Source organism: Poromitra crassiceps (assembly GCF_964638095.1).
Source record: "Poromitra crassiceps genome assembly, chromosome: 13".
NCBI lineage: Eukaryota > Metazoa > Chordata > Actinopteri > Beryciformes > Melamphaidae > Poromitra > Poromitra crassiceps.
Genome location: NC_139644.1, coordinates 40,242,878 through 40,267,683, shown reverse-complemented (window position 1 = coordinate 40,267,683; position 24,806 = coordinate 40,242,878). Strand labels below are relative to the sequence as shown.

The window sequence follows — 24,806 nt, the reverse complement described above, 5'->3', positions numbered from 1 at the left end:
CACACACCTTGTGACCCATTACAGAAATGTGATAAAGCAAAGACTAGACTAGACCAACTCAAGCCGGGGAGGAGGGCAGGGTAGACTAGACCAACTCAAGCCGGGAAGGGGAGGGCAGGATAGACTAGACTAACTCAAGCCGGGGAGGAGGGCAGTGTAGACCACCACCACACACCCACAAGTAAACAACAATAACCCCATCACCAAAACAACAATCACCACCACACACCCACAAGTAAACAACAATAACCCCATCACCAAAACAACAATCACCATCACACACCCACAAGTAGAGCTGCCGAAAATAATCGATTCAGAGATGCATCGCGATGCTTAATAGGACGATTCTGAATCGATTAACAAATATCAAAAATCGATTATTAAATTTTTTTTTTTTTTTAATAATCAAATAAAATAGAATGTAAGTACATGCAGTTGTTTATTTTAATTATGGATCATAATACAATGCAATTCCAAATGCACTTTTATTTTAAAAGTAGCCACACAGTGAGAAAAAAGAAAGTGAGAAAAAATAAATCATGTATTGCGGAAAAAGTGATGCATCGATTTAACACGTTCACTGCCAATGACGAGATATCTCGTCTTACAGAATCCAACCGTTGACTGCCAAAGACGAGATATCTCGTCTTAAAAAAAAAAAAAAAAAAATTGACGGTCGGGCGTGGATCAACGCTCCCCCCGTCTCCTATAAAAAATATTGGAGTCAGCGAACGTGTACAACCCATTCCACGGACCCACTAAGTGGCGACAGTGCTCTCCACACTAGGAAAAGCAGAGCCAAAACTGTAGGGTAACGCGCGAGGAAACCATTCTCTACTGTAAAATGGATTGGCGAAAACGCTTTCACTTTCGCGCATTATCGCGCTGGGAGCTGGCGGTGGGGGATTCCAAAAATAGACTGGGTGGAAAACACAGTTTGAAACACGCAGCATAAAGCCTAGAATCGCACAAAGCTTCATCAAAGCTCTCAAACCCAAGAAACAAGTGAGCCCTATCCACACTCGCTGCCAGGGAGGGAGGCTGCTCAAACTCGCAGCAGCAGCAGCAGCAGCAGAACACTCGCTTGTGACAAACGCAGGCTGAAAGCCACCAGACACGCCCACGGAGGGAGGAGTTTGAAGGAGAGGGCGTTCAGAACTATATTGTTTAGATGTCTGATCTCTCACTGATGCCAAAAATAAATGGTTAAAGTGACTGTTCTGCCTGTTTGATTGAATTTCACAAAACTGCGATTATCTCAGCTTTCACTCTCAGACGCTGAAACCATGCTGTACTCAACGGCTAATATCTACATAACTACTAACTCTACAAACTAACTCTTTTAGACAGAGAAAGCACACATTCTATTAGTACTTTTGTGAACTTTGTGTTCACAAACTCCAAGCAGAAAATAATCCTCGGCTCTTGTAAAATGAGCCAGAATCCTCAAAAAAACCCTCTGGCAGAACCTACCTACAGTAAAAAAAAAACGGCTGGCAGTGAATGTGTTAAGATGCATCGTATAATCGAATCGAATCGAATCGTAGACTTGTATAATCGAATCGTATCGAATCGTGAGATCAGTGAAGATGCACAGCTCTACCCACAAGTAAACAACAATAACCCCCTCACCAAAACAACAATCAGCACCACACACCCACAAGTAAACAACAATAACCCCATCACCAAAACAACAATCAGCACCACACACCCACAAGTAAACAACAATAACCCCATCACCAAAACAACAATCACCATCACACACCCACAAGTAAACAACAATAACCCCCTCACCAAAACAACAATCAGCACCACACACCCACAAGTAAACAACAGTAACCCCATCACCAAAACAACAATCAGCACCACACACCCACAAGTAAACAACAATAACCCCATCACCAAAACAACAATCAGCACCACACACCCACAAGTAAACAACAGTAACCCCATCACCAAAACAACAATCAGCACCACACACCCACAAGTAAACAACAGTAACCCCATCACCAAAACAACAATCAGCACCACACACGCACAAGTAAACAACAGTAACCCCATCACCAAAACAACAATCAGCACCACACACCCACAAGTAAACAACAATAACCCCATCACCAAAACAACAATCAGGACCACACACGCACAAGTAAACAACAGTAACCCCATCACCAAAACAACAATCAGCACCACACACCCACAAGTAAACAACAGTAACCCCATCACCAAAACAACAATCAGCACCACACACGCACAAGTAAACAACAGTAACCCCATCACCAAAACAACAATCAGCACCACACACCCACAAGTAAACAACAATAACCCCATCACCAAAACAACAATCAGGACCACACACGCACAAGTAAACAACAGTAACCCCATCACCAAAACAACAATCAGGACCACACACGCACAAGTAAACAACAGTAACCCCCTCACCAAAACAACAATCACCACCACACACCCACAAGTAAACAACAGTAACCCCCTCACCAAAACAACAAGGACCTGTGGAAGCAATTAACCCAAGAAGATGGAAAAAGGAATGTTTCTCTGCATGTGTGTGTGTGGGCGATACAGAATAATTTACAACAAGAATTACAAGGATATCCATATCTGTACATTTATAACAAATAGAGCAATAGGAAGAGGTGGGGCTGGGTATCGAAAACGGGATACCACATGATCTGTATCAAAGCAAACTTTTGGAATCAATATATATTAGGAGGCATTAACATTTTGTGTGAAAAACACTGACAGATATTACACAGAAAGAGCTGCCTTAAGGTTCTAATTCTATAACTGGTACAGCATAAAAAAAATAAAAAATAAACAGACGAAAGAGACCAATGTTCCAATGATACCCAGCCCAAAGAAGAAGACTAGTGAATGGAACCAACTTACATGAGACTGGAGTTAGGCAGATTGGGCGCGCAGAGGGAGGGAGGGGAGGGAGAGAGAGAGAGAGAGAGAGTGGGTGAAGAGGAGGAGGAGGGAGAGGGGGAAACAGACACAGGGTTAATGTGAGTAAAGGGGTGTAGCTGTGGGGTGGCTGGTGAAGGTTGGGAACGAACCTGGAGATATCTAAACAAAGAAACCACACCGGGAAGAAAACTACAATCTTGGCAAGTGATTTGATCCGTTATTATTTCAGAGTTTTTTCTGTTAAAGCATCTTACCGAAAATGGCGTTCGTGAGGTCACAGTGAGTGACCTTGACCTGGCTTTGACCACCAAAATGTAATCGGTTCATCCTTGAGTCCAAGTGGACGTTTGAGCCAAATGTGCCGAAATCCCGTCAAGGCGTTCCTGAGATATTGCGTTAACGAACATCGGACGGACGGACGGACGTACATCAACAACCCGAAACCATAATGCCTCATATGGGCATAACTAGCTTGATTAAGTGTGGATACGGGGACAAAATCCCTTGCCAAGGTTCTAATTTTTTGCAGTGCATGGCCCGAGGAATCAACACAAAGAGGAAACACCAACCACACATGATGTGCTAAATCAATCGGTTCCATCACAGCATGATACTTTTTTATGGCGAAACCTTCTCTTTGATGTCGTTTCAACAAGTGTAAAATGTAAAGTTTGGTTATTAAAACTTGCATCTAAAATTCACTAAGGCCAAATTGTATACTATACAAATAACAATGCATTCAAAATCTCAATGGTCACACCCCTAGGTGTTAGGTCTAGCCTCTTTGGCTGCTTCCTGACCACAGCATAGCCAGCTCGCCCGATAATGACATCCCCCGATCCCCACACAATCAGACATGACATTATAATATATAGAGTAAACAGCTACTAAGTCAAACACTGGAGTTAGTAGCGCTAACTGTAATGACTGTTGACAACGCCTCTACACTCAATGTACAATTACACAAACAACTATGACTTGACGTATGAAGAGTGTTGCATGCAGGATTAGAGAAGGGAGATATAGTTGACACATTGCAGTGACTCTATGCGGTGGTAATGTTATGTATAAAGAAGATATAGTTGACTAACAGCACAGAGCCAGGCGACTGAAGCAGTGGGGCTGTCACTACCAGCAATTTGAACGGCGCAAAACAACTAACGTTAACGTTACAGATCCTCACCAACTGTGTGTGTGTGTGTTGAATTTAACTAGCTGGCAGAAAACTGACTGAATTACTGGCTGATATAACATTAGATTCGCGTGGGCTTTTGAACCTAATGAGAGAGTTGAGAAGAAATGACTGATGAGTCTCGCGTTGAGGCTACAGCTGCTGTATCTATGGAGCGACTCCAACTTTCACTTTGGAAACAGGCGAGTTAAATTCACAGTTGAAGACTTGTACTGACTTTTTTTTTGGGTTGAAAACATGAAAGAACGTGAAGTTTCTTCTTTGTCTTAAAAAGTTTTCACAATAACACAACCGACTTCTCACGCGCGGGGGACGCCCCAGCGACATTAAACAAGCGCACCCAGTTCAGAGAAGCAATAGAGCGGAGGAGGGGGAGGGGAGGCTTCTCTGAACTGAACTGGGTGCGCTTGTTTAATGTCGCCCGCACGTCCCCTGCGCGTCACGGTAAGTGGACTTGGCCTTTTTTATTATTAAAACTGCACAATTTTAATTCGAACAGATAATTAATTATGATGATCCGATGTAGAAGGCTCAGAGGTCGATGGGGGGTCGACCTATCACGATGGTCGATGTCATCGTCCATGTTACCTGTTATTCATGCCCATGCACCAGAAGCAGCAGCAAGAAGAAGGGAAGAGGATGAAGCATTACGCTGGGGACATACCGGACGCGAAACTTGCGCGCATGCGCCGCGCAGCGCACCTCCGCGCAGAAGTCGCTTAAAGTGTCCACACAGAGAGCGCAGCTCACTTTGCGCGCTCTGCTCGTCCGCTATGTATTTTGCCCCAGATCTCCTGTCTTCGTTATCATGGGTAGTAAATGACGACATAAATATCTAAAGTAATATGTTTGGGATAACAGTTAATGGCTACCATCGTTATAAAATGCAATTGCATCATATTTGTCTGTTCTCCTCCCGTTTTCCCAGTGCGTGCTGTTGTAGAGAGAAGGCGAGTCCTAGCTCTCTACTTGTTGCTCCGCAGGCAACGAGCCCCTAGAAGCCGCTCCCCCTCTCCCACTGCTCTTTCTCTCTTTTCACACTTCCAAAGGGGCAATCAACAACGCAAATAAACATTATTTTACTTTGAAATTGGTTTTATTTGACGAATGTCCGGTTTCGGAGTTCCTGTCTGCCCTTATCTGATCTGTTCTGCTTGACAGAGTCGCTCACGGGCGCAGACGGCCGCGCAGGAAAATAGAAATCCAGGCTGACCTGAACGGCCGCTGAGCTGGGCTGAGCGGCGCGCTGCGCGCAATTCGGTGTGGACTGACAGATCTGTTAACATGGTGTCCTAATGGCTGCGCACAAGGTCGCAAATGGTCGCGCCGCGCAGCTTACATGCAGGAGACGCGTGCGGTGTTTTCACCGTTAGGCAGTCGCGGCATCCCGTGTGTGTGCACGCGTGTGTGTGTGTGTGTGTGTGCACGTGTACCGTGTGTGTGTGTGTGCGTGCGAGTGTGCATGCGTGTTTCCCGGCACTCACCTTTGTAGACGTTGAGTGTGATGGTGCGGACTGCGATGCGGACCATGCTTTCGGGGTGGTTGAAAAACTTAATGGCCTCGGTGTACAGGGCAAAGTCATTAGTGTGCTGTGTGTGGGAGACAGAGAGAGGGGGGGGGGGGGGGGGCGCCGGTGAGCAAGGCACTGCGCTGCACTGCGGCGCTCAGGCCACAAAACAACCACAGAGAGAGAGAGAGAGAGAGATGGGCTGAGGGGAACAGAGATGCTGCCTCGTATATTCTCATTGGATAGGAAAAAGACTATTGTCCTCTCAAGTGTGACATCACTTCTGGTAGGGATCCACAAACGGCACGTCGTCCGTATCGGACGATAAAGGCCTTAAAATGAAATATCGGCATCGGCCCGAAACGAACGTTTCTGCCGATATGACCGGTGGATAAAATGACAATTCAATTATTCATTTCAGTCTGTAAAGTGTAGCCATTTTTAGGCTCATTCAACACTGAAAAGGTACACTATGTCTATTTATGTTTGTTCAAGTGGCTTTGATTGCTCTACAGTTGTACAATGTACTTACTGTCACGTGTTCCCTGTGGACAGAGATTACATTCTGTATTTGCTTTGCCACTTGTGAACTAGGTCAAATTTGCACTGCTTCTGGTGGCTATTGTCAGCATTGTCTTGAAACCTGAAATGATGTCAATACAGTACTTGGTCAATACAGTACTTGAGAGGATTATTGGAGAGTAGCCTGCTGCCATCTACCATAGTTCTGCCATTTATTTGAGAAAGTGTTCTACATTCCTTGGGAATATATTTGTCATTCCATTTCTGTTCAAATACAATTCTAGATCAACAATAATAGAATAGATCTACTGTAAATGTATCCCAAACTGTTCTCAGCAATAGTATGTAGTATTCCAATTTGAATGGGAAACAGGATTAGGATAGAGAAATAATTAATTCATGGAAGAGTAACTATTACAATAAGAGAGAAAAGGTCTAGTCTAAAACATCTCGTAATACTGGAATACATTGCTTTTGTACAGTACATAGGATAGTATGGATAGATATTAGGTAGAGAACTGCTGTTGGGGACTAAAGGTGAAAAGATTTGAAATTTCCTTTCAACATGTAGGATAGACAACAATGACTGTAAAACAGTATGAGATTGAAAGTAACTTAATTGAATAATCAGCGCTGCCTATTGGACCAGGATTAGTTCACTCAAATCCAAGTGAATTTGTAGGGTTTCAATGAGTCTTTGTAATAGCTGTAGCAGCTCATTAGAAGTGGCAACAATGAAATCATATGGACTTACAAGGATATGAAAAATGATCTTGAGTGTGTTCTGTTCTGGGCTCATCTACAGTCTATTATGGATCAAAAGATCAGTTTGTGGCACAATTAAATCTGCCAGCTATTGATTTGGGGTGTTTTTTTTTGGCCCTTGTGGTGACCCATCCTGATTCCTGACAGAATGGTGCCAACAAAACCACTTTAGCTGGAGGTTGGATGCAAAATGACTGCAGTGATTGTTGAATTTTAGAACAACAACAGTATCTTATGACTTGGTCAACATGTTGCAACGTGCCAGTGTGTTGAATTTAGTAAATGTAAGTTATTTAGTCAATTTAGTACGTTTAGTACAGTCTGCAGCTCTGCATCTTACAGTCATGTCTCTCTCTGTGTCAGTGCCTGTTCCTCGACCTGGCCGTTCCTCAGTCGCCGAGACCTCCGGCCAATCACAGTCAAGGGTCAGAGTTCAAAAGGTCACCGGGAGGTCGTGGCGAATGAAGAAATCTGACCCTGACACCAAAAGCAAGCCAAGATTTTAAGTCTGTAAAATAGCACGTGTGTCGATCTGACAGATGAGTATTGCTTTTGTGAAGCAAAAAAAAAATAGGCCGTGTTCTGCCGTCAAATTGACCAACCAAGTGGCTTATAACTCTAGATCTATAGACATTTCATACAAATCTACCATAGGTTACTTCGGCATATAAACACCTGTCAGATCTACACAGTGGGTCTGCTTTTGGCTTCAGGGGCACGCAGAGCGCTACCATCGACAGTACACCAATAACTTTCCCCAGGACACACAGGCCAAGGCTACTGTAAATCATGCTGCTGGAACATTAAGGGTTAATAACATCAGAGGGTATTAGGATGTTATGCATCACACACACACACACACACACACACAGACACACACACACACACAGCTGTTCCCTATCAAAGACTTGGTCAGTTAAATCAGATTGGTCAGGTCAAGTTAACTTTGAACTGATTTATGATCATCATGATAAAAAGAGCAAAAGAAACAGATAAAGCCACTGGATGCAGTTATGATCAGATCTCTGCTGAACGAGGACTTTGTATTGGACCAACAAAGCCACACGTTTTATGGCCTATTAGGGCTGCTCGATTATGGCAAAAATCATAATTACGATTATTTTGACTAAAATATTGAGATCGTGATGATTTGCGATTACTCATTGACTTTGGCAAAATGGTGCATTTATTGAACTTGAAAAAACGCCTTTTTTTATACTGAATTTCTCTTACATTTAAATACAATTTAACTGAAAAACAAAGAAAGAATATATAAATAAGTAGCCAACTAAAATAAATGATATATATCAAAAATTTGTTTTGTCTCGATTATCTTATTTTCATAATTGTGGGAAGCCAAAATTGAAATTGAGATTAAAATGTGATGAATTGCACAGCCCTATGGACTATCGCAATTTAGAAAAGAAAAGAAAATTGGGAAGCTTGGTACTCCTTCCATATTTTTCCTCTTGACTTTCTTTCGAACCCTTCTTTCTCATCCCTACAGTACAGGACGTCCCTCTGCCTCTCCCTCCTCTTAAACAAGTGCTGCACAGTTACGGCTGTCCAATCTGACAAGACAGTCTGTCGGTTTCTCTCGTTCTCCGCAATATGTTTCACTAATTCATCGCTTCTAGGGCTGCCCCTTCCGGGTCGATTGGTCGGTCGACGTGCTCTTGGTCGACGAGATTCACGTTGGTCGAGCAATCGCTGGTGTTAATAATTTCATTAGGAGAGATTCAATTTCATAACAAGAAAAGCGATCCGGAACGAAGTAACGTGCAAGTTGCCACACGGACCTTTTCTAGAAGCACACACAGGAAGTGACCTAGGCTAGTAGAGAGGCTAACCATAGTTAGCAGGCTATTTAAAATTACAAGCTATCAGGTATAGTGCACTCAGTAGTCAGTAGTACACTGCACAAAATAAGAAAAAAAGTACATTGCAAAAAAATAAAAAAATAAAAAGTACATTGCAAAAAAATAAAAAAAATAAAAGTACACTGCAAAAAAAAGTGTTTTTTGTTGGTTTGTTTTTTGGGACCCCGTTTCGACCAATCGATTGGTCGGAGTTGTGATGTATTTCTGGTCGACCAGGATAATCTTTGGTCGAGGGCAGCCCTAATCGCTTCACTCCATTCTTTCTCGGCCTCTCTTCCTGTTACGGACACGATGCGGTTCTTGACTTTAACTGACAGCCCCTTCTGTTTTCCGCCATTTGTTCCATATCTCTCTCTCCCTCTCATCAGTCCATCCCTCAGCTCGTTATCTCTCTCTCCCTCTCATCCGTCCATGCCTCAGCTCGTTATATCTCTCTCTCCCTCTCATCTGTCCCTCAGCTCGTTATCTCTCTCTCTCCCTCTCATCTGTCCATCAGCTCGTTATCTCTCTCTCTCCCTCTCATCTGTCCATCCCTCAGCTCGTTATCTCTCTCTCTCCCTCTCATCTGTCCATCCATCAGCTCGTTATCTCTCTCCCTCTCATCCGTCCATCCATCAGCTCGTTATCTCTCTCTCCCTCTCATCTGTCCATCAGCTCGTTATCTCTCTCTCCCTCTCATCTGTCCATCCCTCAGCTCGTTATCTCTCTCTCTCTCTCCCTCTCATCCATCCATCCATCAGCTCGTTATCTCTCTCTCCCTCTCATCCGTCCATCAGCTCGTTATCTCTCTCTCTCCCTCTCATCCGTCCATCAGCTCGTTATCTCTCTCTCCCTCTCATCTGTCCATCCCTCAGCTCGTTATTTCTCTCTCCCTCTCATCCGTCCATGCCTCAGCTCGTTATCTCTCCCTCCCTCTCATCCATCCCTCCCTCACCTCGTTATAGAAGAAGTGCACGGTGTGGCTGTTGAGCTTGAGTGACAGGGTCTTGAGGAAGGAGATGTAGTAGGCCATGATCTCCTCATCCGAGAAGTCAAACTTGTGGACGATGATGGAGTTGACGTGGTTGTTGGACAACAGGTAGTCTGAGGAGAGGAGAGGAGAGGATCTTTATTGTCTAGTTCGTGTACATTTAATTGTTTTCAACATCAATCTGCCAAGGGACTACAGATGGAAACTAGCATCTGGCTATAATCTAGCATATTTACATGAAAATGTTCATTAATATGTATTGTCACTATCTTAGATAAATAAATAAATAAATAAATGTTGGCTTTATGAGACTGAGTTGGGTCACGGTCATACAGGATCATACAGGATGCATCTTATTTTTCTTTATTGTCCAATCAGATCACCAGAGAGGCGGGACTTGTGCAGTGACTCTTATAAACAATAAACATGGCGGAGAGATCTTCAAGCTAAGACTAAGCAGATTGACCTACTGTAGATCTAAACACGAAACAGCAGCCTGAACTTCCCTACAGCTGACAACTGTCGCCAAGAAACTCACTCTGAAGGAACGGAAGTCCCCCTCGCCACCTTCTTTTCAGCTGTGGTTGGTGGACATGATCTCGGTTATACAGTTGGAGAGACTCCGGTTCCTGAGAGCCAACTCGCTTATAAGATTCTCAACTATCCGGGACCCGTTTTGGGCCTACTTTGATGAGGTTAAGATTAAGAATGACAAGTGACTTGCCCAGCTGATTTTTCATGGCCCCGTTGAGTGAGACCCCAGAGGTGTAGTGCTATCTTGAGAAGTGAGGGAACGCACCTATTTGCGGAACACCCCCCTCCCCCAGCACACGCACAGGTCCCCCCGCACGCACACACACTACACTGACACACACACATCATTTATTGTGTCCTCTAGACACTGCAGAAGTAGCCCATGACAGAGTCAGTTATCACAAACAGCTAAGCTAAACAAGTCTCAAGCATCACGCAAGTTGCACAAGGCTGCATAATTGATCATTTGGCACGGCGGCTGGCATTTTTAGCAAGTAACTTACCATTTTGTGGCAAATTCTGGCGTTGCAAATTGCAATCTGGTGATTAACGCTAACTTTTGATTAGCGTTAATTGAAAATAAATCTCGGTAATGTAACGTGCACTCCATAGTAAAATGTACACCGCTTGCGCATGTGCAGAAACTGAGAAACCGGACCGGTGTGCTTCCGTGTGTAGCTGATTTGGCCCAGGGGGCATGTGCCTGCCTGGTGCCAAAACAGCTTTTAACATTGTTTCTAAATGATTGTAAACGTACCTTTTTCGCAACTGGTCCGAAAAATGAAAGGATGTTTGGCTGCCTTTTCATCTTTACTTGTTATCTCGTCAGGTACTGGGAGAAAAAAAACATTTTGATGCTTAAAATGCCACTACTAGCTAGTTAACACATTGACTGCCAGACGTTTTTTTTTTGCTGTAGGTAGCTTCTGCCAAGCCGTTTTTTGAGGATTATGGCTCATTTTATAAGAGCCGAGGATTCGTTTCAGCTTGGAGTTTGTGAACATACAATATCTCAAAAGTACTAATAGAATGTGTACTTTCTCTGTCTAAAAGAGTTAGTTTGTAGAGTTAGTAGTTATGTAAGCATTAGCAGTTGAATACAGCATGGTTTTAGCGTGAAAAAGAATATTCAGAGATAAACGGCTTTTTGTGAAATTGGATGGAACTGTCACTTTAACCATTCATTTTTGGCTCTCTCTCTCTCTCTCTCCCTCCCCCTCTCGCTCTCTCTCTCTCTCTCCCTCCCTCTCGCTCTCCCTCCCTCTCTCTCTCTCTCTCTCTCTCTCTCTCTCTCTCTCCCTCCCTCTCGAGTTGCTTCAACTCCGCCCTCCGTGGGCGGACAAGCTTGTCACCAGTCAGTGCTTTGCTGCTCTCCTGTGCCTGCATGTCTGGGCCGCTGTTTGAGGAAGTCGGGATGGACTCGCTCGTTTGGAGTTTTGGTTGAGAGAAGCTTTTGCGATTCTGGTCATATTTATGCTGCGTGTTTCAAAGTGTGTTCCTCCACCTGTAATCTATCACCCGATCATAGTAGATCGGCTGAATCTATTATGTAAATTTGCAATCCCGCATCGCCAGCAATCAGCGCGAAAAGGAGAATGGCTGGGCTGAGAATGGCTTGACAAGTTAAAAAAATGCTTTCCTTTCTCTAGCCAGGAGAGCACCGTCGCCACTCAGTGGGTCGGCGGAATGGATTGCACACGCCCGGCGGCTCTAACAGTATAATAGAAGATGCAAAAGGGCCAGATCAAGGATCCACCGTCAAAAAAAAAAAAACTATTTTTTTGACGTATCCATACGTCGCTGGCAGTTAACGGTTGGATTCTGCTTGACGTATGCATACGTCGCTGGCAGTTAACGTGTTAAGGTGGACCGGTGGAGTGTTTCCCTCTTCCTTCAAGCCAGAGTTGATACCATGTGAATCATTCAGCCCACCTTAAATTTAAGGTGGAACGTTTCCTTCTTCCTTCAAGCCACGACTCACGAGTTGATGCCATGTGAATCATTCAGCCCACCTTAAATATAGACGAATGACAACTTTGTCCAGATTCACTCGTTTTATTGGCTCCACATACACACACACGTTGACACACACAAAACACTGCTTGGAGAAGTATGGGAACGCCGTTCCCACGCGTACTGCCGGGACTACACCACTGTGAGACCCCATGATGCACAACATTGTTTTAAAGCACGCAAGCACTTTACGCGGCTGGTAGCCCGTTCTTGTACACATGTATGTATATAAGTATGCCTTTTTTTTCTTTTACTGTCCGAGCTTGTTGTTGTTTGTGTTATAAGGAAAAACTGAAAATTCAATATTGGTGCGAACAGCAGCCTGGAGGCAAAAAAGTGCTGAACTCCAAATTTTTGATTACCTTTTAATCATGATTTTTTTTAATATATTGTTATGGTAATTGTATAATTGTGTGTGTGTGTGTGTGTGTGTGTGTGTGTGTGTGTGTGTGTGTACACACACACCTGTGTGTACAAAGACTTACATAGGGAGGTCTCGTGGCTGATGTTCTCAAACAGTATGTTGAGGGTCTGGAGGAGCTGGACACAGACGTAACGACCAGACTTCTGACGTAAGATGTTCAGGAAGAAGGCAAACATGTTCTTCTCCAGGAAGAAGCTAACCACACACACACACACACACACACACACACACACACACACACACACACACACACACACACAAACACAAACGATTAACATCATCAAGACATTGTCTGGAAATGGAACTACATTATCATGGCATCCTGATCCTGATTGCATCTCAGCAATTCACACAAAACTGTCCAGAAACTATGAGCCTGGAAGTGAGGGATTTAGGATGACAGCTTACTACCTCATTCTGTCAGCACTTGAAAGTTCTCCTTCCACATCATGCGAGTCTTTCTGCTCTATTAAATGATCATTTAGGCCATTTCCTCTCCGGGTCATGTAATGAAGGCGGGAGCGCTGGGAGAGAGGGAGGCGGTGACATGATGTGACTGATGGCTCTGGGTGCCTGGGTGCGACTGAAGCCATTACATCAAGAATGCTGGCTGAATGAGTTCACGTCCGTGACTAAACTTGCTGAAAGTCTGCAAATGCATTCCTTCAGTGATTAGAAAGAGTGTAAGCGTTCGATCTCACCGGGGCCCAAAATGAACAGTCGCTAAGCGCCAAACGTGACTAGATTTGACGTTCTGGCGAGTGACGCTCAGACACCGCGCGGCGAGTCCCAAAATAGTCATCATGATGTCAAATTAAAAGCGCGGTGTGTTTTGGTGCACAGCCGGCAGCTTCTTGAGACACGCTCTAGTTTTCTGGCTGGGCGGGGTCCTTTGGGCAGACACTGTTTTTAACATGGGGAACGCACACCGGCGTGCGCCGTGTGCACAAGCAAACGCACCCAGCAGCCACAGACAGAGCTAAACGCACCCAGCAGCAGACAGCAGCCACAGACAGAGCTGAACGCACCCAGCAGCAGCCACAGACAGAGCTGCGCGGACCTGAAAGGGCTCATGTTGTAAACATTAAACTAACGTACACATTCTTTCCTCATGTCAACCCAGTGTGAGTAACGTCACAAGCGTTCAAGTGAGTTCAACGCAACCCATTTGTTTATAACGTTATGAAGTAGAAGCAGTGACACACAGCTCTCATTGACGAGCTCAGAGAGCAGGGGGAAGTCTGCTAACGTTACGCCGAGCCCACCGGGCTGACCTGATACTTTATTTAAAACTAGCTCAGTCGAGTAATATCCATGCCATCCACAGTGTTAAGTTAACACATTGAGTGCCAGCCATTTTTTCATCCTGTAGGTAAGTTGTGCCAGGTTTTTTTTTGAGGATTCTGGCTCATTTTACAAGAGCCGAGGATTATTTTCTGTTAAGAATTCATGAACACCAATCATCTAAAAATAACTAATAGAATGTGTGCTTTCTCTGTCTAAAAGAGTTAGTTTGCAGAGTTAGTAGTTATGTAGATATTAGCCGTTGAGTACAGCATGGTTTAAGAGATTTTCAGAGAGTTTGGAGATAAATGGATTTTTAGAACCACCTCACGTGCCTGTGATTATGGGTGCCCTTGTCTCCCACTCTTGCCCTTGTCTCTCTCTCTCTCTCTCTCTCTCTCTCTCGAGAGAGAGAGAGAGAGAGAGAGAGAGAGAGAGAGAGAGAGAGAGAGAGAGAGAGAGAGAGAGAGAGAGAGAGAGAGAGAGAGAGAGAGAGAGAGAGAGAGAGAGAGAGAGGGAGAGTTGCTTCAACTCCTCCCTCCGTGGGCGTTCTTCTTGGCTGCAGCGGCCGTCACAAGCTTGTCACCAGTCTGACAGTGCTTTGCTGCTGTCCTGTGCCTGTGGCTGCGCGGCCGCTGTTTGAGGAAGTCGGGATGGACTCGCTCGCTTCTTGGAGTTTTGGTTGAGAGAAGCTTTTGCGATTCTGGTCATATTTATGCTGCGTGTTTCAAAGTGTGTTCCACCTGTAATCTATTATGTAAATTTGCAATCCCGCATCGCCAGCAATCAGCGCGAAAACGAAAGCGTTTTCCCCCATCCATTTTCATGAGAATGGCTGGGGTGAGAATGGCGTGACAAGTTAAAAAAATGCTTGCCTTCCTCTAGTCAGGAGAGCACTGTCGCCACTTAGTGGTCGGTAAAATAGATTATACACATTCTCTTGCTCCAATAGTGATCTCGAAGATGTAAAAGTTGTTGATTGATGTCCCACCGTCAAAAAAAAAAAATGTTTATGTAAGACGAGATATCTCGGCTCTGGCACTCAAGCGTTGGATTATGTAAGACGAGATATCTCGGCTATGGCACTTAACGTGTTGAGTTAAAGCAGGACTAAACCCCAAAACACTTTTTTTCAGCTTTTAACCAATATATATGGCTTTTGGGGTGGTGTGTGAAGGACTCTGGTCAAAATCTCCACATTTGAGACCAATCTGTTAAAGTTTTACAAACCCCTAGCAGCATAAGTTCCCTCTATGGGTCCAAACCTGCTTTTTTTTGTGCCCTCAAATGAATGGGAGATTTGGTACATCGTGACGTCATGGTGGTATTTGCACATGCCCCACTCATGTGCAAAATTGTTCGGGCCATAGCGTCTCTGTCGATGATTTGATTTGACAGTTCTGGGCGTTGGCATTGGCCAATCCTGGCATGTTCCACCCCCAAATCGATTGTGTTCTGGTGCAAAGCGAGTGGGTTTCAGGACGAAACAGTCTCGAGCCACTTACGTTATCTTTAGAGCAGCGCAGTAAATACAATATTCCTGGAATGCGAGTTTAACTAAACAGTTACATGTCCTCTCTGCATTCTACATCAAATGAAGACATTACCGTTTGTTTTATTTGGTATGTTACATACTTATTGGCCAAGTTATGATAGTTTATGGGGGAGGAATTCTGCCAGCTAAAGAAAGGAGTATAGGCGGCCATCTCCCTTGCAGAGTTTTCAAATCAAGTAGATACCATGCAGTCCACATGTTCAGTTAACTATGTGGATCATGCAGATGGACCATGCAGTCCACAGTGTTCAGTTAACTATGTGGATCATGCAGATGGACCATGCAGTCCACATGTTCAGTTAACTATGTGGATCATGCAGATGGACCATGCAGTCCACATGTTCAGTTAACTATGTGGATCATGCAGATGGACCATGCAGTCCACATGTTCAGTTAACTATGTGGATCATGCAGATGGACCATGCAGTCCACATGTTCAGTTAACTATGTGGATCATGCAGATGGACCATGCAGTCCACATGTTCAGTTAACTATGTGGATCATGCAGATGGACCATGCAGTCCACAGTGTTCAGTTAACTATGTGGATCATGCAGATGGACCATGCAGTCCACATGTTCAGTTAACTATGTGGATCATGCAGATGGACCATGCAGTCCACATGTTCAGTTAACTATGTGGATCATGCAGATGGACCATGCAGTCCACATGTTCAGTTAACTATGTGGATCATGCAGATGGACCATGCAGTCCACATGTTCAGTTAACTATGTGGATCATGCAGATGGACCATGCAGTCCACAGTGTTCAGTTAACTATGTGGATCATGCAGATGGACCATGCCGTCCACAGTGTTCAGTTAACTATGTGGATCATGCAGATGGACCATGCAGTCCACATGTTCAGTTAACTATGCGGATGATGCAGATGGACCATGCAGTCCACATATTCAGTTAACTATGTGGATCATGCAGATGGACCATGCAGTCCACATGTTCAGTTAACTATGTGGATCATGCAGATGGGTGAACTGGCTAGCCTAAAGGTTAGAGAAGAGGGTTTGCAACCCAAACTGCAGGTGGTTGTAACACACAGCTCACTAGTTTGATAGCATGCATGTGTGCAACTGCAGGAACTGTGAGGCTGAAAAAAGTGCGCACGTTTGGCAAACCTCACCTGTATAAATACATAAAAACAGGTAAAAGAGAGAGAAAGCAAAAGCAAAGCTGTCATTGTACAAGAGAGGCACGTTTGCAATATATTTGAGGAGGACTTACTCAAACACAGAGCTGTCATTCTGGTCGCCCCAGATGAGGATCTCTGTGATGGAGCGGATGGTCTCCACCAGCAGGTTTCTGTTGTGCTCCGTCACCGTGGTGTTTTTAGTCAGGACATGGTACATGTACCTGATGCAGAGACATGTGGAGGGAAGTGGCGAGAGAGAGAGAGAGAGAGAGAGAGAGAGAGAGAGAGAGAGAGAGAGAGAGAGAGAGAGAGAGCGGCCACATCAGCTAACATCACGTAGATGTCGCTTTGCATGACACAACTTAACTTACACAATGTTATGTCACACACACCTGTGTCACCGCAATCAAGCCAGTCAAAGTTACACGCCCTACACTGCTACAGCACCTATTGCCCACCCGTGCCCAGGTTGCATGGCATGCAACTGGACGACTACAACGCTGTTTAGCCATGAAGCTAACAAGCTACTGTAGCTCACCTGACAGTCTCATCTACCTTGTCAAACAAAACAGAAACGCAGCGTTAGCTGGTGTTGTTAGCTAGCTAGCTAACGTACATTTAGCATTCCTTCGCTGTAGGGCTAGCGTTAACGTTGACAGCCGTGCTCAATCGACGAGAGGCTAACGTTAGCTTGGAAACCATCAACTGAAGCTATAGCTAATGTTACTTACTTCAAATGGTCCAGGGAGTGGATATTTTTCGTTTTCCCTTGTCCGCCAACCCAGCTGCGTGACCGGCCGAACATGGTTGCCGTTTTGACTGATGCTTTTTGACAGGTGCGTTGTTATTTTGCTAGTGTCGGGATCGATCCATTACACCCATTTCCCCGTACGTACACATCTATACAGACAGACAGCTAGCGGTGCCAGTGATCAGGCGATAGCAGTGAGCAGTGAGGGGTCATTGCGTAACAGGGTTAGTGAATAGGAAGTTTGGGACTTGCTGTCCCCTGCGCTACGATAAACACTCAATGCGACATGGAAAAAGACTACAAACCAGACTTCCCGGTTTAGCGGTGACGATTAAAATGCGCGACGCGTCACTGATTGACGCCTTAATTGACCAATCACAATAGAGGCTGTCAGGGGCGAACCGTCCTGAAGCCAGTGTCAAATGAGCAGGAATTTCTGAGCAGGAATTTCTTACTTCCGGTCAGGATTTTTCAGAATAAAAGCGATCATTCAAACTCGATAAAATACACAAATTTAAGTGATATCACACAAATTGAATAACAATACACATGGAAAAGGTTATATTCCATTTAGATCTATATATCCTTTGGTATTGTAGTACTAACTACTTCTATATTATTATATTAAGCTTGCTCCAATCAGTCAGAACACAATGAAAACGCTCCGATTTCGAATAAAGATTAAAAATCTAAAGTCAATTGTTCCAGGGCAAACTCACTTGATCCATGTAGAGACATAGCCCAGCTATCATAAGGAAGTCACCTTGAGGCTGGATGGGTGTCAATTTTTCTACATACATGCATTTCTACATACATAAAATACATACATGTCCAAAACAGAAAAATTGACACCCAACCAGCCTCAATATGACTTCGCTATGATAGCTGGGCTATGTCTCTACATGGATCAAGTGAGTTTGCCCTGGAACAATTGACTTTAGATTTTTAATCTTTATTCAAAATCGGAGCGTTTTCATTGTGTTCTGAATGGGAGCGGACAGCTATAAAATTCCTGCTCACTTGACACTGTACATACATGTCCAAAACAGAAAAATTGACACCCATCCAGCCTCAAGATGACTTCGCTATGATAGCTGGGCTATGTCTCTACATGGATCAAGTGAGTTTGCCCTGGAACAATTGACTTTAGATTTTTAATCTTTATTCAAAATCGGAGCGTTTTCATTGTGTTCTGAATGGGAGCGGACAGCTATAAAATTCCTGCTCACTTGACACTGTACATACATGTCCAAAACAGAAAAATTGACACCCATCCAGCCTCAAGATGACTTCGCTATGATAGCTGGGCTATGTCTCTACATGGATCAAGTGAGTTTGCCCTGGAACAATTGACTTTAGATTTTTAATCTTTATTCAAAATCGGAGCGTTTTCATTGTGTTCTGAATGGGAGCGGACAGCTATAAAATTCCTGCTCACTTGACACTGTACATACATGTCCAAAACAGAAAAATTGACACCCATCCAGCCTCAAGATGACTTCGCTATGATAGCTGGGCTATGTCTCTACATGGATCAAGTGAGTTTGCCCTGGAACAATTGACTTTAGATTTTTAATCTTTATTCAAAATCGGAGCGTTTTCATTGTGTTCTGAATGGGAGCGGACAGCTATAAAATTCCTGCTCACTTGACACTGTACATACATGTCCAAAACACAAACATTGACACCCATCCAGCCTCAAGATGACTTCCCTATGATAGATTGATTGATTGATTTATATTTAGTACAATAGTATTACATAAAGTATGTGACAAAAAGTAGTACAAGGATAAAGAACACAGACAGTTGTTCAACTGATTTCCACTGTGGTCCCAAGAAGGATACAAAGAACATTTAATAGGCTACCTACTTCTCACAAGACCACATTGTTCATGCTTTGCATAATGGGTCACCTAGCCTAGCCTATAGCTTGATAATCTCTTCTATTGATGTCTTCCCTATAGAGGCCATAATCAGGTGAGAGGTAGGCCTAGCCTCTATTGACCAGTGTGAGCTAGCGACACACCCTGTTAAGCCTTTCAAGAAATAACACACGGTCTCCTTTGTACAGTATGTCTATTTTCATTCAAACATTAAACTAGAGGTTTATCTTAGTGTTCGTATGTTCATTATATTGGACATAGTTACATTTCTACTTCAATTTTTATGGTTAAAAAAAACGAACTTTATCATGCTTTTACTTTGAAGGCAAAATCATTAAACCCGAGTGAAATTCCTGCTGGCCGGAAGTGAAATTCCTGCTCATTTGACGCTCGTCCAACCAGCCAACCAGTTCTGTTGTCGCTTTTTAGTCGTCGGGACTGTTTTGATGCAGCTGTGGGGAAAATGTTGCCAGGAAAATATACGAAAAATACCGTCAAAGGCGTTTATATGTCAGCGTTTCGTAAATAATGCAATGTAAACTAGTCGCCACGGATGCGTATACACGAGAAGTCAAAATCCTTGCTTTTCTGGAGAGTTAGTATATTGTTTTTTTGTTTTTGCGTGGCACGCTAACGTGACTGTTTTTAGCCCTAGCAAGCTGAGAGAAAGAAATGGACACCTCGACTCCACCATCTCCCCTGGCACATGTCTGTTAACGTTACTGCCAGGCAGCACACACACATGAGTCCAAACCTCGCCTCTCGCTCTTTTCTATGACCCACCCGATTTATGCTCAGCGAGATTCGGTGGAATCGCTCTTGGACGAAGTCCCCTATATGTTTTATCTGGGCCTGTTTTTTGTGAACGTCCTGATCCTCTACTATGCCTTTCTGATGGAGTACATCGTCCTGAATGTGGGGATCGTGTTCCTGCCCGAGGACATGGACCAGGCGCTGGTGGACCTAGGGGTGCTGTCCGACCCGGCCTCTGTGCCCTACGACGCGGACACGGAGCTGGATGTGTTCGAGGGCTATATGGAGTGACCAGGAGGAGGAGGAGGAGGAGAGAGGTGATGATGATGATGAAGGGAACACACGCCGGGCAGTGATGAGGAGAAAGGCTGTCTCATCAGTCTCAGAGCGGATGCTGCTGCTGCTGCTGCCTTTTGGCTCCACAGACATACTTGTGAAAAAGTAAGCAGGGTGCTTAATTAAAAAGTGCACCAAAGTTATGTAGCCTATAGTTGAGTTTCTGTAAACGTATTAGCTCAAGCTAGTGTTGTAGTCGAGTCGAGTTGGACTTGAGTCTGACTGCTGGACTCATTTTCAGAACTCGTGATTTGACTTGGACTTGAGCACTGATGACTCGAGCATTCATGCATTCGGACTCGGAAGTAGGAGACGAGGACTCAGACTTGTTACCTAATAAACACTTTTTGTTGTTGTTAGGTTTTTTTTGGTAATAGGCCCTAATCATTTGGCTTCAGATATTGATAGCTATATTAATACCGTGACATTATTCAATGTTGTGCAAGTGCAGGCACGTGTGTTCTACCTCCCTACATGTGGATTCACGCTCATGTTCAGTCACTCCGGACTCCGGTAATGGGGACTCAACTTGGACTCGACTCAGACTCTTATTTGGTGACTCGGACTGAAACACTGGGGACTCGACATTCAACTTGGACTCAAGATATACTAGTGACTTGACTACAGCACTCACTGTTCTCAAGGAAACTGCACAAAGTGTTGGAGAGGTGGATTATCCGTTGTAACGCTTGTTTCCACGTGTCCACAGGTTGTCTCGTCTCAAGCGAAGGTAGCCCGAGGACAAGATTCAGCACCGCCGGCGATAAGGACAGCCGTCCTCTCTCCCTGGATCAGCTGTCAGTCAGTCTGTTGCTCTTCCAATTGCAATTTCCATCGGTCCGACACCAGGGGGTCGGGGATTTAGGATGAAGCACAAGTTGCTCAGAGTGGAGAGATGCTCTGCTGCGCCCCCTGCTGGCATGTTGAAGGTCCCCTACATGGCAGCCAGGTCCGGCACGGTGGCCAACAGTCGAGCGATTAACTCAAATCTCAGACTGATGGACAACGTGACCGATCGTGACTTTCGTCAAACGCCAATCCGGGCATTGCGAGATCTGCTGGCCGAGCGCAAAATGAAACGACTCGAAATGTGCAAGTTTGGCGATGATGTCATTGTGATGGACATCTCAGAGAAAAAACTGTCCATAAAAACTCAAGTCTGCCACACTTTAATCACACATAGAGCCACTTGTTTTAGCAATTTGTCCTTTTAATTTCTCAGTCAGTACGCAACACAAAGCAAACGAGTTTCACATCGGCGCTTTGCAGGCTCGCTCTTCCTTAAAGCGTGACTTGCGGCGCGCGTCAGGGATGGCACGCTCTCAGGACTGCCAGGAACTCTGGCAAGTCGGGACACCGTAAACACACGCCGGGCCATAAGACCACGGGAAAGCCCTACTAATGCGTGGTTTTCAGGACGTCCGGCCACCTGGCACCCCCGTGAAACCAGGAGCACCGCACTCTTCAATACATTGCCGAAAGTACATCAAGGAATAGTGTCTTTGATACAGTGGCGATTTTAGCCTGACATTTCTGGAGGGGCAGTTTTACCATCACACACAAGAAAGATGTAGCCAATCTATGGTAGGCAGATATGACTGCGATTTGAGTGCCAAGGAGCAGAAATATTCCAAAACTAAATACACTTCACATTTGTCCGGGTGCGCTCGGCGCATGGAGCCCGTGCGTATTTACGCACGGAACGCAGACTTCATAGCAGTGATATTGAGCGGCCCTCTGCTGCAAACACACACACTGCTCTGTTGCCTCACTTCCTCGTCTGTCCCAGACTGGGTTACATCACATATATGACAGCTAGTAAATGTACAAACCTTGCATTCATTTTATCCCCAGGGTGAAGCATGACGAAATCTTCTTTCCAATTTCTCTTCCAACGGCAACGTACTAAACCGTACAGACAACAACTAGTCTACGCGATTCATTGTAGTAGGCTAAATAAAAAATACACTTCACAGTATTTAGCTAGATAGCGGCAATGTACTGGTCTGATTTAGCCTTGGTTTGTTTATTTTCTCCTCGTCACGTGACGTTTCGCGGCCAGTGCACACAGTTCATGTCAGGAGTTCACATGGGGCAACCTCATCTCTGCCCCTTTACCCAATATACAACATTGGCAGGTGACAGGCCATGATGTCACGTGGTTGTTTCTATGGCAACGGTGGGTCAGAGCGCCGGTTGCCCCACATGCAGGAAATGCAGCGCGATGGAGCAGAGCCGAGCACACAGAAACCCGTTCCCATAGAGACTCAAATGTGTGATCGCAGCGCAAATCGCGTTGTAACCGAAAGCCTCTTCACTTCAAAGAGAACCTCAAAACAACTGCTTCAAATATTTGACTTCTTCATCTTGTTTTCGGTTGCTTCAATTATATCATCTCTGAAACGCTACAGGTGTTGTGCGAGACACACAGGTGTGTGCTACAGGTGTTGTGCGAGACACACAGGTGTGTGCTACAGGTGTGTGCGAGACACACAGGTGTGTGCTACAGGTGTTGTGCGAGAGACACAGGCTAGCTAGACTGTGCGTGATCTCAGCTGAGTGTTGTTGTTTTTTTTGTCTGCGTTCAATGTGAGAGATTTCTATTTGATTGCACTTTCTCTCGGTTTTACTTTGTTATGAATTAATTTGACTGGAACACGACTCCACTCTTTTCTTGACGGCAATAATGAACTGGATTGAAGCAATGGGGCGAACGAACGACTGAGTCAGGCATCCACCTGAAAGTGCCCCATATTTGATTTCTATCAAATCTCTTTGTAAAGGGATAGTTCACTTCAATCTTTCACTTAAAGTTAAATAGTTCACTTGAGTGTTTGTCCAGGGACAGTTCACTTAGTTGAGATTGACTTGACTAGAAGACTTGAACGTACTGTACATAGCTGTGTGTTCAGAGTCAGAGAGGAACGCTTGCAGCCATAGATATATAATAAACGAATCAAGTCAACTCTTCAATTTGGGGGATACATCCCTTCAAGGCAATACAGCAAAAACCTGTTTTCCCCAAACCTCACTTCTAAACCAACCAGCTTCTCTACCAAATAAGCAAATTGTGCATCATAATTTGCTTGTTGTTAACCAAATAGATAACTAAAACTGTAGGGGCAAAAGCATTTCATAAATGTTATTAGATGCATGTTTCATACTTAATTTTTTATTATTTTGTGTGTGTAATCGTAAAGGAGCTTTGGTCCAGAATGTCAACGCCTTTCAGTGCTGTGTGAACGTGTTTGTCTCCCAGACAAAAGCTCGTTAACAGTATTTATTTCAGATGTCACTCAAGACTGCACTTTGCTTACTCAGCTGGAATCTGAACACTAAAGACGAATGGCTTTCAAACTGACTGACAGACAGGTATGATGATAACACAGTACCTGTATCGGTATGCACACAGTTTAAAGGTTTATGCTGAAACTGTCAAAACTGGGAATGTAAAAATGAGTGTCAATGTCAAACAAATGACTAGCGAGCAGTGGCAGTTAAGGCAGTTGCATCATCCTAAGCAGTGCTTTTCACAATGGGCTTGTTGTACCATGGCTCCAACGATATGGGTTTTTTGAAGGCGGATGGCGATATTTTTTTATTTTCCCGATTTGGAATGTTCCCGTGGGGATGGAAAGTCCTCTGAAACACCATTTAGAGTTTAGACCATAAAACGCTAAAACTCAGGATAGAAATGTTTATGAATCATGATCGTGATGAAATAGATGAATGCGTACCTGGATGGAATCCGTTCAAAATGCCACATTAGAATCAATTCATTCAAGGGCTTCCTATAGTGTAACGATCAATTCTGCTGTAACATAATCAATCTGCATCACGTGGGAGGTGGAAACTGACTGACCAATATCTGATTTTGAAGTCCCATATTGGTCCAGAGTCGTGTGATGAGAAGATAAACTATCTTCTCTGTTATTTTTGAGAAATTGGTGGCTTTGACAGCCCAAGATGTTTGGTTGGCCTTTGGAACTCAGACAGAGGATGATGCAGCCTTCCACCCAGCACTTGTGTTCCCCCTCCACCCCACGGTTTCCTCACAGACATGCACATGCTGTAATAAGCTATGGATCGAAACAAAGTTTTATTTTCCACTGTGTATTTAATAAACTGAGTGAATGCCAACGGGATTGACCTGCTTTATTTGATGAGTGATTGGTCACATTATTTCTACATAATCCTACAGTAGATGGATAATTACAACAGGAAAGCAGTTGTTTTTGTCCACAAGAGGGCGCCAGAACACTAATTAGTAGTCTCGCTTGCCAGCAGGTTTTCTGAAGCCTGTAATGGAAATCCTAGATCAGACTGGGACTTTTGCAAGTAATTCTGAGAAAAACTGAAAAAG

The 24,806-nt window shown here is 44.3% G+C and overlaps 2 protein-coding genes across 3 annotated transcripts in view; one reads left to right on the top strand and one right to left on the bottom strand.

Moving 5' to 3' along the window:
* clec16a (C-type lectin domain containing 16A) overlaps nt 1-17,525 on the bottom strand; it is a gene marked incomplete at its 5' end in the record, with an annotated part of 102,213 nt that extends 84,688 nt beyond the window's left edge. For both annotated transcript variants that reach the window (XM_083648493.1, XM_083648494.1), the window contains 5 exons: nt 5,605-5,710; nt 9,730-9,878; nt 12,798-12,931; nt 16,813-16,941; nt 17,452-17,525. In XM_083648493.1, the coding sequence (XP_083504619.1) occupies nt 5,605-5,710; nt 9,730-9,878; nt 12,798-12,931; nt 16,813-16,941; nt 17,452-17,525 (592 nt within the window). The remainder of the gene's footprint in view (nt 1-5,604; nt 5,711-9,729; nt 9,879-12,797; nt 12,932-16,812; nt 16,942-17,451) is intronic.
* A 2,383-nt stretch (nt 17,526-19,908) lies between these two features.
* Nucleotides 19,909-24,547, top strand: dexi (Dexi homolog (mouse)). Its single transcript, XM_083649160.1, has 2 exons — nt 19,909-20,548; nt 21,153-24,547. Exon 1 carries the CDS (start codon nt 20,129-20,131, stop codon nt 20,396-20,398), a length of 270 nt encoding a protein of 89 aa, XP_083505286.1. The 5' UTR covers nt 19,909-20,128; the 3' UTR covers nt 20,399-20,548; nt 21,153-24,547.
* Nucleotides 24,548-24,806: the final 259 nt, after the last annotated feature.

What these genes read in the sequence shown, in the direction of transcription:
- dexi (XM_083649160.1), top strand. Translation starts at nt 20,129, where the DNA reads ATGACCCACCCGATTTATGCTCAGCGAGATTCGGTGGAATCGCTCTTG.